The sequence below is a fragment of the Sminthopsis crassicaudata genome, chromosome 2 (assembly GCF_048593235.1).
Source record: "Sminthopsis crassicaudata isolate SCR6 chromosome 2, ASM4859323v1, whole genome shotgun sequence".
In the NCBI taxonomy this organism is placed as follows: Eukaryota; Metazoa; Chordata; class Mammalia; order Dasyuromorphia; family Dasyuridae; genus Sminthopsis; species Sminthopsis crassicaudata.
The window spans coordinates 370,681,984-370,697,745 of NC_133618.1; the positions used below are offsets into that span (position 1 = coordinate 370,681,984).

General features: G+C 38.4%; 1 protein-coding gene and 1 non-coding gene across 3 annotated transcripts; both read right to left on the reverse strand.

Moving 5' to 3' along the window:
• Window positions 1-864: 864 nt before the first annotated feature.
• Window positions 865-9,439, reverse strand: EIF5 (eukaryotic translation initiation factor 5). Of its 2 annotated transcripts, none has more exons than XM_074291195.1 (12): window positions 8,477-9,439; window positions 8,027-8,292; window positions 6,401-6,683; window positions 6,172-6,253; window positions 5,675-5,847; window positions 5,417-5,528; window positions 4,793-4,935; window positions 4,314-4,472; window positions 3,938-4,099; window positions 3,558-3,722; window positions 3,314-3,448; window positions 865-2,950 (listed from the first exon to the last, which is right to left on the reverse strand). In XM_074291195.1, exons 3-12 carry the CDS (start codon window positions 6,470-6,472, stop codon window positions 2,858-2,860), a joined length of 1,296 nt encoding a protein of 431 aa, XP_074147296.1. In that variant the 5' UTR covers window positions 6,473-6,683; window positions 8,027-8,292; window positions 8,477-9,439; the 3' UTR covers window positions 865-2,857. The 2 variants fall into 2 exon arrangements, with proteins under 2 accessions (XP_074147296.1, XP_074147295.1); XM_074291194.1 differs by having other exon boundaries at window positions 8,866-9,351.
• On the reverse strand, window positions 5,110-5,234 carry LOC141559258 (small nucleolar RNA SNORA28). The gene has a single exon (XR_012487321.1). It is a non-coding gene; the product is annotated as a small nucleolar RNA SNORA28 (small nucleolar RNA).
• Window positions 9,440-15,762: the final 6,323 nt, after the last annotated feature.

A 15,762-nucleotide genomic window follows, 5' to 3' on the forward strand; every position in this document is an offset into this window, starting at 1 on the left:
TGAATTCAGAAAAATGAGGACACATACCACTCTAATTCCTCTACACAAATTACTTCCCACTATTAGGGGCAGAAGGCAGACCACACAACTTAGCTGTCATCCAACACCATCTTGTCTAATTTTGCTCTTGTCTTTGTTCCAGACTTCAAAATAAACCCGTCTGTTTAAAGATTAAAACTATGAAATATTTAGCACAAATACAAATTATGTGGTCAAGAGAACCCCAAGTACAGATTAAAGACCCTAAGTTAAAGAAGATCGAAAATCTTTCACCTTTTAGAATTCTGATACTATAAATGTTACTTATCTGCACTCAGTCCCATCTGTACCAAATACAAATAAGAGGTTTGGTTGATCACACACTAAGGCTTTTAATTAACCATTGTTCACATTTTTTAGTTTAGATTTTTCCTATCATGACACTGAATTGAAAAACCAATTTACATTCTTTAAATGATTGAGCTAGTCCAACAAGCAAGCCAAACATTCAGAATGCTTAAGACATTTCAAACCACCTTATAAATAACTGAAAGACCAGGTATCCAAATGAAATTAAATTCTTAAAGCTTTCTTAGGGGGGGTTTGATAATGTAAAATACACAAGAAAAACCCTTTTCTAGGACAGCAAAGGTATTAAGAATACATCTTCTCTGCACATGGATATTATTCACTTCAATTAAGGTCTATCTTTATGCTTGTACCGATGGACAAGCAATGGTTGGTTCATTTCTTTCACATTTAAAGCTGGCAGGATGGGAGGAACAAGTTCTCTGAAATTAATACACAGCAATGGCTTTTCCAAAATAGTTGTAATTACTATTATGTCTTATTAAGAGTTAAGGTCTCACAAAAAATGCAAAAGGCTCAATATTAATCTTTTAATAATCAAGTAATGTAGAAGAAAACAGGAAAGTTTTAAAGACAGTGGTAGAGAGCAAAGCATACAATTGCTCCTTAGGATAACCTTTGTGAATATTTTATTTTTCTCAAAGCTTCAAATTTAGTTACATTTGATCCCTTCAGATTTCACATTGGTCCAGTGTACAAGATTTCCTGTCACTTAGTGTTTCAAAAACTGAAAGATTACGATCCTTGCTACCGTGTTTTAAGTGATCCTCAATGTTACAACCTTATCTCACAGCCTGTCCATTTCAATTTAAAAAGGCTTTCTGACATTTGGAAATTCTGGTGTTTACACAATACTTTTGCATAAATACTAATTTATTATCTGTGAGGTCAGTCAAGATTTTTTCCCAATCCACAGAAAAGGCCTAAAAAGATTCTGCCTTTCAGCAATGGCTTCTTGATTTCCAGTATTTTTTTTTTTTCCAAGATAGCAAAATCCCTTTATAAAGACCGTTGTTTCAAAATGTTTAAAGTCTGGGCCAGAAGTCTTAAATCTGGAAATCACATTAAGAATCAATCAAACCTTTGTGAACATCTGGGCTGAGACTCTACCCCTGCTTGTAGAACTAACACCCATCACAAACAATTTTGTGAATATCTGGCTATTGTCAATGTAAAATAAAAAATATACCAAGTCACACTCTGTATTACAGGTTCTGACTTATAAAGTACGCTTTTAGCTTTATTTCAGTCTTTTTAAATAAGAATGTTTAGAAAAATCAAGTTAGACATATTAACACTTCTTAAAAATTTTGGCAAGATAGTGCCCAAGTTCCAAACAGCACAAGCTATATCAATGTAAAAAGGCATGAAAAGATATCAAACCAAAACATCAGGGCAAATAGCACACTGAAAAGGTATAGTAAATGCCCAAACATTTTGAAGTTGGGATCTAGACTCTCAAGGTCAAGGCTGAAAAATTCTCAGTAATGTTCACTGTTTTAGATTAGTGCACATCTTCTCCCTGTTTTCCCTAAATAAATCTTCGATTTGGCTGTTTTAGGTCAACCTATTTAATCACATCCAAAAAGTTTGAAATTTCACTCAGCAGAGTTGCTACACATACAGAAATACTCCATTTGTTAATATAGAAAGATTCTCAGCTTAGCCCACATGTACATTGCACTAAACCTCAATGACAACATGGAGCAAACATAAATTTGCACAGTTCAAGTTTCCAAAAAAAAAAAAAAAAAAAAAAAAAAAAAAAAAAAAAGGAAAAAAAAAAGAAAAGAAAGAAAGAAAAAGAAAAAAAAGAGAAAAAAAGGAAAAGGAAAAAAAAAAAGGGGAAAAAAACCCTTTTAAACTTTTGTTTACACTTATACCCTCAACTTCCAATGAAGCAAGGTGTTATCCCATCATTTTTATGGTGGCACTTTACCCTAAGAAACAATTTCAGATGCCAAATTTGAAGGGTTAGAAATAAGAGGGATTTCCCCCCATATATTTGCTAACCAGGATTAACTAATGTCAAACTATCAACTTTTCCCCCAGGTGAAGCCCTCCAAGAAATATCAAATCTAATAAGCTCCCAAGATCACAAAAAATTCAGCCTTTTCCTTTCCTCCTTTTAAGCTGGCTGAGACACTGAAGTCAGTGTCAATTTAGGCTCAAGTCATTCAAAGTAACAAAGTGAAGAATGACCAAAAACAATTTTTTATTTTTACAACTAAATAAATGTAATTTAAATGTGTCCATTGCTAGTTTTTTTTTCCCCCAAAGTAACATGCTATATAAATAAGCAAACTAAACCTGGGCACTGATGTAATATGGACTCCCTAGATGTCTCACTGGGCTTAGTTACAGAAGACCACTCACAGTAAAAAGACATTTTGAGTACAAAGTGTAGCATGATGTTAAGCCATTTTTAGCTTCTGCACATACATGTTGCACTTCTGGCTGAAAATGCAGAGAAAATCGAAGCATTACACTGTAAGCTCAGTTGCACGTTTTAAATGGCATCAATATCAATGTCATCATCCTTGTTATCAGCAGACTTCACAGTTTCAACTTTAGGTACGCTGGCAGTCTTAGAATACACCACCTAGGAAACAAAGGCAGTTTTATTTAGGAGGAAGGACCCAACAATCTAGTTACCTCACATAAAGCATTTTGCTATAAAAATCAGATGTTTTTCATAAAATCAAATCACATAGGCTCAAAGAAATAATTTTATCTGACTCAAAGTCATTGTTATATAACTATTCTGAGAAATTGTCATATTCATATCACATTCTGTTAATTACCTTAGAATCTCAAAAGGGTTATTAGAAATGGAAGCAGAAATAAAAAGCTTTAACATTTTGAGTGCCTTGCCTTGAAAACAGGATTTTTTCAACAAGTATTTCTAATTTTTTTTTTTTAAATAAAATACACTCCTGGAATTTGTATCCCACAAGCAATATACCTCAATATTTTCATCTTCATCTTCCTCTTCTCCACCAGAGGATTCTTCTTCTGCTTCTTTTAGCCATTTTATAAAGGGCTCCGCTTTGACACGAATCTCTTTGGCAAGTTCCTTTGAGACATATTTCTTAGAGGCCTGAACAAAGTGATTGTTAGTTTAGCTTAGCTTCCTTCATTTAAAAAATCTTAACACTATAAACTTTTAAGCAATAACATACAATCCTAACCCCAAAACATTTTCCCACCTTTTCTGACCAGCTAATGATGACCTCTTCCTCCAAAAGGTCTGCATCATACATTTCCTTCAAGATATGTGGAATTTTAGAGATGAGTTGAGCTTGATGCATAGCTACTACGCACTCCAAACCATGAAGAAGGTATCTCTGAGCTTTTTTGTTATTGTGGCAGAACTGTAAAAACAAACTAGTATTAGAAAACATTTAAATACTTTATAAACAGCGAAGCCTAGCTAACAAATACAGATTACATCCACAAATATCAGTTACTACTCTCCAAAGACAAAACCTACATTGTATTTCCCCATAAAATCCCCTCCAAAATCTTTTTACTTCAAGTGAAATGCTGTCCATCCCTAAAAGAGTAGCCACAAAAACAAAGTGCTTACTCGTAGAAAATGACGTCTATACTTCTTAATTTGTTCCCGAATCTTCTCATTAAAAAGAACCTCAGTCAAAACAAGAGGACCCATAGCTTTTACATCCAGTCTTTCTGCTTCTGCGACAATTTCTTTGTCAGAAGTATCAATAACACCTTCTTCTTTTTTTTTCTGCAGGAAGGATACAAGAACTGAAAGTTATAATTTGATACCCATTCACAAGTACCCAAATATAAGAAAGTGAAATTAAGGGCAAAGGGGAAGAGACACTGCATTAGTTTCAAAAAGAAGATTCTGTGCTTTATTCTTCTGGTAATCTAAAATGCTGAACATTAAATAATCGAAGAAAGCCCTTAAAGTGTATTAAAATATACATATACTTTACCTTCACAAAGTCAAATAAAATATTGACTCTTTCTTCAACTGTCCTTTCTAGGTCATCACTAAGTGTCAGAACTTTTGCATGATCACTAATTTCATCCATTCTGCGCCTTTGAGCTTCTTCAGTTGTGTCCTCTCCCCAATCTTCATCCTCATCATCTTCCTGTATATAAAACCAAAAATATAGTTTACAACTTTAACAGCTACATTTTGGAAAAAACTTGAATTAGTAGGCCTTTCCCTGTGGAAAATAGTTTTGAATCCTTAATAAAAGCAAAAACTATCTCTTTGCCTGGTGTTTCTTCCAAATTTTATTTGTATCCTAATTTAAAGCCAAAAGTTCCATATACTGTTATATTCTACATTTGTTTTTTTATTGCCTATTTTTAGGATCACTGCCCACAAATTCAGATCCCCTCATACCTGTATATGGTGTAAAGTTCAAATAATAACAACTAACAAGACTGTACTTCCCACACTCACCACAGCATGTGGAGGGTTAAGTTCATTGGGTGGTGGTGGTGGTGGTGTTGTCTCATTGCTGGACACAGAACCATTTTCTTTGTCTTTGCCCTTTCTATTTTTCTTTTCTTTTTCTTTTTTTCCCGTAACACTGTCACTATTCTCTGAGGAAGAAAGGGGAAGAAGACAAAGTTGAATCCCACAATTTCCATTACTATGCACTTTCTCAAGCCTATCTATAGTTGCCCCAAATAGGATCTTCTAGGTTTTCTTTCCTGTGTCCTGGGGGTAAACTAAATTAAGTTTCAATATAAAGTCTTCTAGTCCTGGGTACTAATACTGTTTAAGTCTATATAACAGATGGTCTCATTTAAAAGAGATCACTGGAATAGGTTAGACTTACTTATTTTTTGCAAGTTGAAATTGTGTCAAACAACTTTTTGTCAGCCACAGAGTGTTACTTGCAATGATTGAGCAAAAAGTCATGGTGGAGAACCAAACCCTCAGGTAAAGATACCATATTATCCAAAGTCTTTCTGGCCTTTTTTTTTTTTTAAAGGTAACAAACTCAGTATGAATTCCATTATTATACTGCTTTATATAACTGTTAAAAAAAAAAAAAAAAAGTAGGGGGATACTACTTACCAGGTGGGTTCTTGAGAATGAATGTGCAGAGTTTATGGTTTGTGTCAAGCATGCCTCGATAACCACAGGCTTTGCAAGAGTTACCTATTGTTTGTTTCTTAGGATTGACATGCTGTAGAGAGAAAATATTCAAAGAATTGAGTATAGTTTTCATTCCAGAGTTAAGTATACACATATAAATTAGGTTATGTACTTACCTTTAAAAACACTGATTTCATATGCCAATACAAACATATCTAATGTTAACAATTCACTTACCAGATCAGTTTCAGGATTCTCACACTCAGGACAGAGAACAAATTTTTTAATGAATCCATCCAACATGTCTTGCAGCTTATTCGCCTCATGAGATCCATTGACAATGTAACGGTCATTCTTAACATCAAACTGGGTCTGTGCTCCCAGCTCACAACCAAAATATTTGGTGGGATCTTAAAGGGGGGAGAAAAAAAAGTGAATGAACTAAAAAGTCTTGCTTCACCAATAATTGTTGTATTCATTGCTTGTCCACTCATATACATACAATCATTACTCAATATTAAAAGAGTATTTATACTTGGTTCCAAGTTTTAAAAAACATTGCATATACATATAGAAGATAAACTAAACATGAGAAAAGTTAAGTCTTCTCTAGAGGTCAGTATTGCCAATTGTGTTCCATAGGCTCAAAACACAAGCTTTCAGACTAGAAATACAAATGGCATTGCCAGCATTCAGCATTTTATTTGTTCACATCTCTTCAAAAGATTACTTACACGTTGGAGGCCGATTAAGCGCCTTTGCAACGTCAACCATGTTGACTATGACTGTCTTTATTCCATTTCCTTTGCCCTCAACCTGGAAAAGAAAAACAAAACACTGTCATTTTCATCCTAGAAAAGACCACTGAGCTTTGCATTTAAAGGACATAAATAACTAACAATATATAAAAAGACTTACTGGCACTTGGTCCTCCCCAAACCAACTGGAAAAGGAAATCATTACCTTAGCAATCAGACGGGGCATTTTGTAGCGATAGAACTGATCTGAAACGCTGCGGTTGACGTTGACAGACATTTTGGCTTATTAGTAGTAGTTTTATCAATAAGATGAAGAGATCTTTGATTGCAACTTTTTGGTATCTTCTGTCTGGAGAAGAAGGGATGACATAAACGACTGCAAGAGTTCTCGGTCTCTGACATGAAAAAGTTTTTGCCACAGAGGCTGTAAGCGTCTTGCTTGTATGCTATATTTCCCCAATACAGGTACCAATGGCTGCGCAACAGCTCTGAAACAGATGGGGAGGTAGGGTGAGAGAATAAACAAAATTTAATTACTTCTAAAAAGAAAAATACCCCCCATTTGGTGTTCTAACAGTCTAAAAACGGTATCTAATTCCATAAACAGAATAATTAAGTTGGGGAAAGAACTTAAAAAACCCCCAAACAAAATGCAGTTAATTTAGAACACACAGGAAAATTGTTGACAATGTAACTTTTCTTTTTGGGAAGGGAGAAAAAAACAAAACCATTAAAAAAAACAAACAGCCAAGGGACAAGGGATTCAACTATATTCTTGTTATTGCTGATATTTAAATCTCCTCACAATCTTCCTATGCATTAGTGACAGCCTAATTGACCTTGGATGCATTGTCCCTGGTTCCCTAAGTTCAGCAGAATTCAGAAAACTAGTCTAAACTAATATTTTGATACTGCACAACAAATTTACATGAAATAGACTTAAATCTAATAAGGTCAGTATACTGCCTGTTAAATTTTATGTAGGAATCCTTGTTCAAAATACAAATCAGAAAGATGAGGACATCCCAACCACAAGTCACCTATTTTGTTACACCAGGCATAAAAACTGGAACGAAATGTTATAAATAGCTTACAATTCGACCTACTATTTTTCATTTATCTTCCAAAAAAAAAAAAAAAATTGCCATTCACTGTTACCTGTATTCTAATGCAACCACGGACATCAGGCTTATGAAAGACCTTAAGTATAACTTCTCTCTAGGTCAAGAAATAGACGACACCCTAGAGATGGTTTAACTAAGCAGATGGGGTTTGCCCCCAAGCTGCCTCGGAGTTCGGGACCCCTCTTCCCTGCAGTTGCCGCACCCACAGGGTGACAAAAACTAGCAGAAAGAATCCGGAGAAAAGGAAAACGACAGCGAGGAGCAGCAGAGGCCTGCTAGGACTGCGGAGCCGGGCCCTCCTCTCCGCTCCCCTCCCCCTCGGCAGTCTCCTCCCCCAGCCGGGCTGGATGACTCATAAATGCAGCAATTAAGCACTGAGTCAGCTTTTGAGGAGGCGTGGCGCATGCGCAAAGCTACCAGGATCACCACCCCCTTCCCCAGTCGTTCGCCAAACATCAACCTGGGTGCGCCCCCTTCCCAGAGGCTGGGGGGTCGTACCCGCCGACCCCGGGACTTCCCCTTTCTTCTCCAACTAGTGAGGGTTCGCTAAGTAAACTGCGCCACGCGACTGGGGGGAGGGAGAGGTCACGAGGAAATAGAGCCGCCATTTTGTGCGGCCGCCATATCCCCAGGGCCGGGGCGCCTCCTCACACGCTTCCCGCCGCCGCCCCCTCCCGCCAAAGCTCCGCCGCCCGCCCTCCACTCACCGTTTTCGTCAAATAAAGACATAAACCCAACGCTGCTCGCCCGGGACTGGGATGAAGTGTCTGAGGCGCGGAATAAACAAGAGACCGAGCAGCAGTAAGAGGTGGAGGAGGAGGAAGGGAAGAGGAGGAGGAAAGAAGAGGAGGAGGCGGAGCGGGAGGAGCGGCCCGAGCCAGGTGCCGCCGCCGACCAGCGGGGGGGAAGGGGGGGCGGTCCCAGCGACGTCCGGGGGGAGGCAACACCCTTCGGCACCTGGGAGCCTGGCGACCTGAAGGAAGAGAAACAGAGACGCCATTAACAGGAGCCAGTCCCTGCGAGAAAAAGCATCAGTGCAGCCTACCTATCCCACCCGCCTGCCCCGGGTGCCGCTAGTCGTTCCGAGAGCCCAGACCCTTGGCGGCTTTACAGTAAGAGGCCCCGCGGGGCTGGAGCTAAAGCCACTTCAGACTCACCTCTGGAATGTTCTCGCTCTGACTGAACAACGCCGATGCCGCCGCCGCGATCAATCTACCCCCCCAGGCCCCGCCTTCCCTGGTCCGGCCGTCCCAGCCCATTGGCTGGTGGGCCTCTCGAGCCCGCGTACCATTGGCCTTTGCTTCATGTCAATCATGGCCGCCAGCCTTCCCCCAGCGTCTCGCTTCCCTACTTTCACGCCCGCCCTTGCGGAGAGTCCCAACCTATTGGCCGATAGGCCTCTCGAACTCGTGCACCACTGGCCAAGCTCTCGAGTCAATCACGGTCTCCTGCCCGCCTCTGCTTCTCGTCCCTTCCCCCGCCTCCCCAGAGCTCCGCCCCCACCCGTCCCAGCCAATTGGTTGGTGAGCCCTTCGAGTCTGCACACCATTAGCGGCGGTGTCGTGTCAATCAAGGTCTGCCGCCTTTCCCTGTCTTCTCTCTTCCCCTTCTCCACACCCACCCCTCGACCAAACCAGCAACCCCAAGGTACGGCTCGACGAAGACGGCTCGAGATTTCTAGGAGTGCAGTCTCGCGAGACCGGCCGGAAGCTGGAGGGGTTGGGGTATTAGGCGGTCCCGAGGATTGAGGGGGCGCGCGCGTGTCCGTTTCGTTCTCGAAGCGGGAGGAAAATGGCGGTTGGTTTTCCTTCCCGTCTCCACCCCCAACCCCCGCCTTTCTGGCGCCCCGGCTCGCTTCTTGGGGGTGGGGTTTGTCGTTACATGATGGTGTGGGTTTCGTTACCCGGCCCCCAGCACCGGGCTGGCGGCGTTCTTCCTCAGCTCTCGAGCTTCCCCCTCTACGGTAACCCTGGTGCGCGCCTTTCCTGCTACTGCGCAGGCGCTTCCGTCTAAGGTCAAGGGGTCAGCGCGGGGGACGCGGAGGTGGCTTGCCCTGCGCGTCCATGTGCGAGTCTCGGTGTTACCTCTGAGAGCGCTCTAAGGATGACTCAACCCTATCTGAACTGGCTGGCCGGCAAGCATGCACACCGCCTCACTGCACGTGGAAGCAATTAGCAACTTTATAAAGCTCTGATGCGGGAAGAAAAAATAAAAAGCCAAGCCGCTGTGTCATTAGTTTGCTCCCTCAGGTGTTTACTGAGGTTTCCTCTGAGAAAGTTATTAAAAAAATGTTTTTTTCTTTAAGGAAATCCCAGGCAAGGCATAAACTTCCAGGCTCATTCAGTTGGTGCTGGTGTTTCCTGTTTAAAAGTAGTAGCTTTAAAACATTTGTCATCTTATTTCTTTATTTTTTTTTCAGGGACCTTTCCATTACACCACAATGTGTGAGCCTCTCATCTTTCCGGAGTGAAATCCGAATCTAGCCCAGTGGCCGGAATTTGAGATGGTTGATGTCGGCTTTCCCCCCACAGCAGCTGTCTTGTATTCCCCAAACACGGGGAAGCCAGAGTAGGGATTGGGAGACATTTATCAATAACGTTTTTAGGGTCCGAACCACAGTTCTAGGAGCTAGAGAAAGGGCTAGAGTCCATCAGATCTCTTGGGAGTTTACTGTCTAGTAGAAAAACAAAATAAGCATAGAAAACGATAGTGTTTAAAGCATGATGAGACTGTGGAGAGGTAGAGAAGTGGCCACAAGGGGCTTAGGAAGTGGATTTGAGGTGGAGATGATACTGTAATTAAGGAGTTCATGAAGTGAGCAGAAAGAATGCAGGAAGGCCAAGAACCCAGATCAAGGGGCAGGATCTGTTAACGTTGCCACTCTGGTTTTGCTTTTTTCTACATCAGGACCTCTTAACTTTTTGTGTGTGTAATGGATCCCCCCTTTTGCCGTCTGACAAAGCCAATGCAACTTTTTGGAATAACATTTTATAATGGTTTAAAATATATTAAAATATATAGGAGTATAAAGATAACCAATTATTTTGAAAAGCAGTGTTGTAAAAGTTCATTGGACCTCAAATTAAGAATCCCACTATTATTTTTCTGCTTCTGCCCCACTATGAATTACTTTCTTCTATCTACCTAAGGTAAAACCTGAATCTAGCCCAGTAAGGAGAATGAGAAGTTAAAGGTCAACAGTTCCCCCCCCCCCCCTAACAAAAGTTATCTTCTATTTTTCCCAAAGATCTGACTTTTAAACTTTTATTTCTAGGAACACAAGGAATCTTGAAGATTAAAAAAAATGCTGAACGCCTAATTTTCCAGTCTTTGTTACCAAAGGTACACACTTAACTACAAACAAGATCTTAGTCCTGTTCTTTTAGGAAATCAGCACACGCAAGATAATTGTACAAATATGTATACATATATTGGATTTAGCATATTTTAACATGTAACATGTATTGGACTACCTGCCATCTAAAGGAGGGGGGGGGGGGGGAAGGAGGAGATAATTTGGAACAGAAGGTTTTTCAAGGGTCAATGTTGAAAAATTACCCATGCATATGTTTTGTAAATTAAAAGCTTTAAAAATTAAAAAAGAAAAGAAATCAGCACACAAAAACAAACCTGTTGGAATCATATAACTGTTAGAGAGTGATAATATAACCTTGAAAAGTTGTTTCTAATTTTATATATTATTGCTAATCTGTTAAACATAATACATATTATTATAGGTAATATATAGAAATAGCTTTCCTACTCTTGAGAGGAATAATACTGTATATCTTTTGAACTAGACACTATATTGCAGTATATTTCCCTTGTATTTTGAATACTAAAGATGACAGTATAAAGAGAAGGAAGGTCAGTGTCTGGCCTTATTTCAGGTCAAATGAATGAAAGATAATTATGTAACCCAGGTGTTGAGGACTGACCCCTAAGGGCAAATGGACTGGATTCACTTTTGGAGCCTTGGGTATTTTTTAAAAAACATATTTTTGGATTAGATTTGTGTTTTCATTTTTTTTTTTTTTAAGGTGAAAACACTATGAGAATTTTCTCAATTCAGTTATTGGCACTTGCTCAGCATTTTATAGTGTTGAACGATTTGATTGGGGGCACCATTCTTATAATAACCACCAGTGTGTGTGTCAGAGATGGCATTTGAATGAAAGTCTTTCTGATTCTAAGACAGGTGTTATATGCATTATGCCAAGCAACCTGTCTTGGGAGTTTTAGCAGTTTAATTAACTTTAGCTTGGCAGGCATTTACTAAATACTTACTGTATCCATGGACTCTCAAAAAACTTAACATTGTATTTATTTTTGATCATGATCATCCTGTCTAAGATTTTCTTGGAAATATCTAGATCTGGCTCATTTTCATTTTCATCAAGTTGTCCTCCCATTCCCTTGCAAACATTCAGGTAACAAGGCATGGGATGTAGAACAAATTTATTACATACAAAAAAAATTGTAGGAAGAGCTTGTAACCAAACCATAGTAAAGAAAACTGTTTATATATAGTGAGCTTCTCTATTTTGTACTAAAGAGTATCCCTCTAGTCTGGATGTTCTTCTTGCTCCAAGTGGAAAAGAACAGAATAAAGCAATCTTTCCTTATGGAGAATCCTATCTTCTGTACAACTAATATAATTGTTGCAAACTTAAAGCACTAACAGAGAGATCTTAAGTTGTTCCTTGCCTTTGTGCTAATCCTTTCCTTTTACATCTTTGGCTATAGTTTGGTAATAATTCACTCTTTCTCTAACCTCTCATGAAACCTCTGGAGTTTTCTGATGTCCTACTTTCTCAACACATGTGATTCCTGGAGAGGGGCACATTGAACAGGCACCTCTCCAAGGAATAGAGTCCATGTTTATGTATAAAGGGCAAACACAAGGTCATAGCTCAGTTATGTGAACTAATAGCAAACCGGATTCAGTGCTAAATAAAAGCTTCATCAGTAGAACAAAGAGTATCTGAGACAAGAGAAGTTCATAGCTTGGCAGAGAGGAAAGAGGAACCTGGGTCATGTCACAAAACTACCTAGCATCCTATCCTGTAGCCTTACTTCTGGGTATTTCTCTGGGGAACATGATATCAACCAACTCACTCAGCACCCCAGTTGCATCTGTTTTTTGATTACCTTTCCCAATTTGTTATATTCTGAAATAACCTCTTCAATAGGGCCTTCTTCAGCTGATAGATATCCTTAAGATATAATTATTCATTGAACTTCCAGACTTAAACCTACCTTGTTGCTAGCAAGAATCTTCTTTCTAGGGTGCTAAAGGTTGATGCCACAGCCTGCTGATGCTATACTACTTGGGGCAGTGGGTGGGGAGGGTAGCCAAAGCCTCAGGAAAAAAATCAGTGATTGTCCAAGATTGAATTTGTTCAATCTGCCCAGGGTTTTTTGGTTTTGACCACTCTGGTGACATTCAAAAATTTATCTGGGATGTATTGAAATTTTTTAAAATTAAGGATGTTGATATTTTCAAGATGTACATATTTTGTAATTTTGGTGATAATGAAAACTTTAAAACACTCCTAAGTTTGACATTTGGTAGACAAAAGTATATCAAACCAGACATTAAGTGAGATTGAGATGAGACAAAGAGATGATAAGTTTCTCCTGAATTTTTGTGCTGTCCTGACAACATTACCAATTTGCACATGGAGGTCCTATGCAATACCATAACTGGCTAGCAAATATGTGGGATAGCATTCCTGGGGCAAGAAAACTCTCCATAAAACATGAGGCAAAGACATTTAAAATTCCATCAGCCCGATAGAAGCTCTACAGAAGAAATTCTTGGCTTTCTGTTTTGCCAAGATACGTTCTGCTCACAAAACTCTAAACTTTCAGGGACATTGGTAGCTTAGTTTCTTTTTCAATGGTATTTTTTTTACAAATTTACATGAATAATTGACCATGAAATTCTTTAATTCACTAAAATTTCATTCAACTAGGGCGATTTGGATTTATTTTAAGGCCTGAAAAACTTTGTCTAAAGTGTATGGAGGAGAGAGAAGGCACGCTATGGTAGAAATTTTTGTGTCAATTGTTCTGAAAATACTTTTTAAAGCAGAAGGTAATTTGTTCTTTTCAGAGGAACTGCAGAGACCTGGGAAACCCTGGGATATAAACTAGGCTTACATCTGAACTCAGATTCAGGGCATGCATCCTAGATTAATTAACTTTACATGCCATCTATACTATTTTATTATTTGCCCTGGTGCCCTTCTGCTTCCACACTGGGGATCAAACATCTTTCTGACTCATTCCCTACCAAGGGATGAGAATCTAGTTAATATTGGTGTGAGCCTAAACTAGGGCTGAGCTGGCTAAGGATAAAGAGATGTTTATACCTTAAACACAATTCAGAACTATATGGAAGAAGGAATTCTTCTTGTCTTCAAAGTTCCTAGGTTGTTCTTCTAGTCAAGAGAATCTGGAATAAGAAATGGAGGGACTCTTCTGGTGATAATGAAAACTTTAAAACACTCCTAAATTTGACTTTTGGTAGACAAAGTAATATCAAACCATGCATTCAGTGATATTGAGATGAGGAGACAAGTAATGTGAGAAGTTTCTCCTGAATTCTAGAAGATAAAAAAATAAATTAATAGAAATAAAAACCAAATTAAAAAAAACCCTCAAGAATAGTATAGCCAAATTCCAGAGCTTTAACTCCTCATTCTCTTGGAAGCTTGGCTGTAGGTGCTCTCCTGACTTGTCATGAATGCTGGAGTCTGAACCGACTCCCTCCTCCCTCACAGTGGCATCAGGAGACTGAGTCTCAACCATTCTCAGCACATTTATATTGTTCTTTGATCTTACCCAGTGCCTTTGTAACTTCAAGTTCATATTTCGTATTCTTTGATTGATTCAGATGTGTTCTTATGTCAAAGTTGATGTGGGGTTGAATTGATCCCGTCCCTTAAAAAGAATATACTTCAAATGTTTAAAAAAAAAGATTAAAAGTTATTTTTCCTCCATAATCATGAACAGTCACCAGGCTTATTAATGTAGAACAGGCAGTGAGAGAGTCTAGCCATCCCAAGGGAACCATTCAGTTTAGCAAAAGCTCAGCAATAGCCTTCTGATAGTCTTTTTTCCCCTTTTGAACAGCAAAAGGGCAAGTAGGTGACCCTGGCTGTTTCCCTTAATATGAGCATTTTCTCACCCCTCTGGCATGACTATTAAGCTCCTACCACATTTCTTCTAAACTTCCCTCTTTTATGGGAATAATGTTAGTCACTAGGGTTAGCAACCTACATATCATGTCCTTTTTCTTTTATTCTTATCCACTTCCCCCTCCTTTAAGTAGTTGTCAAATCTTAACTTCCTCAACAATTTATCATAGCTCCTTTATGATCCATAATACCTTTTTATCTCTCTTTACAGCAATCTCAGTTCTCTTTTGGAGTAAATGAAAAAAAATCAAAAAACAAAAAGCATATTAATTAAAAACTATTTGCCAAGCATTGGGAACACTAATAAAAAGCCTTAGTCAAGGAGGTTATGTTCTAATTAGAGGAGGTAACCCAGGGATATGTGGTCAGGAAGGGTGTTTTGGTCCAGAAAGTAAGCTATCAAAAAAAAAAAAATTATAAATGTTTGTGGTTTTAATTATTTGGCAGTCACTAATCCCGTCTTATTTGCCTCATCCTTTTTAACTCTTTAAATAAACTGTTTAACATGACCTTATTGTGATTGTTTTCTTTTAACTATATTATTGTAGTCTGTGTATATTGTTAATTAGGTTCTTTTTCATCACTTGGCAACATTTCATGTCTTCCTATGTTTCTTTGAATTCTTCATATTCATATTCAATTTCTTATGATGAAATAATGTTCCAATTAATAAATATATCAAATAAAATGATAAGAATGGTGGCTACAGTTACAAATGTAAGACAGTCCATGCCCTCAAGGAGCTTACATTTTAATTTTACTACATTCATAACATCAAGTCATTTTTCAATGATTCATATTTAGTTTGTTTCTAGCTATTTCCCACCATTGTCAGTAATCTCTTTGGGTATAGTTATAATAGTGGGATCACTTGGTCAAAGGATAGGGATAGGGAACTTTTTGTAACTTACATATTTCCATATTTCCAAAAAAGGTTGGACCAATTCACAATTTTACCAGCAAAGGCATAACGTGCCTGTTGGGTCAAAGCTTACATAGCAAAATATATTGCATTTTGTTGCCTTTCTTAATCTTTGCCAATATGATAAAGTTATCAAGTGAAATCTCAAAGTTGTTTTAATTTTTTATCTATTTTCTATGAAAAATTTTTTTCACATAATTTGTTTTTTTACTATACTCTGCAGCATTTAAAATATGTTTAAATAACTTTTTAAGAGATTTGGTTTACTATAGCTGTAATCTAGAGTTATCATGAATAAATGAATATATATATATAT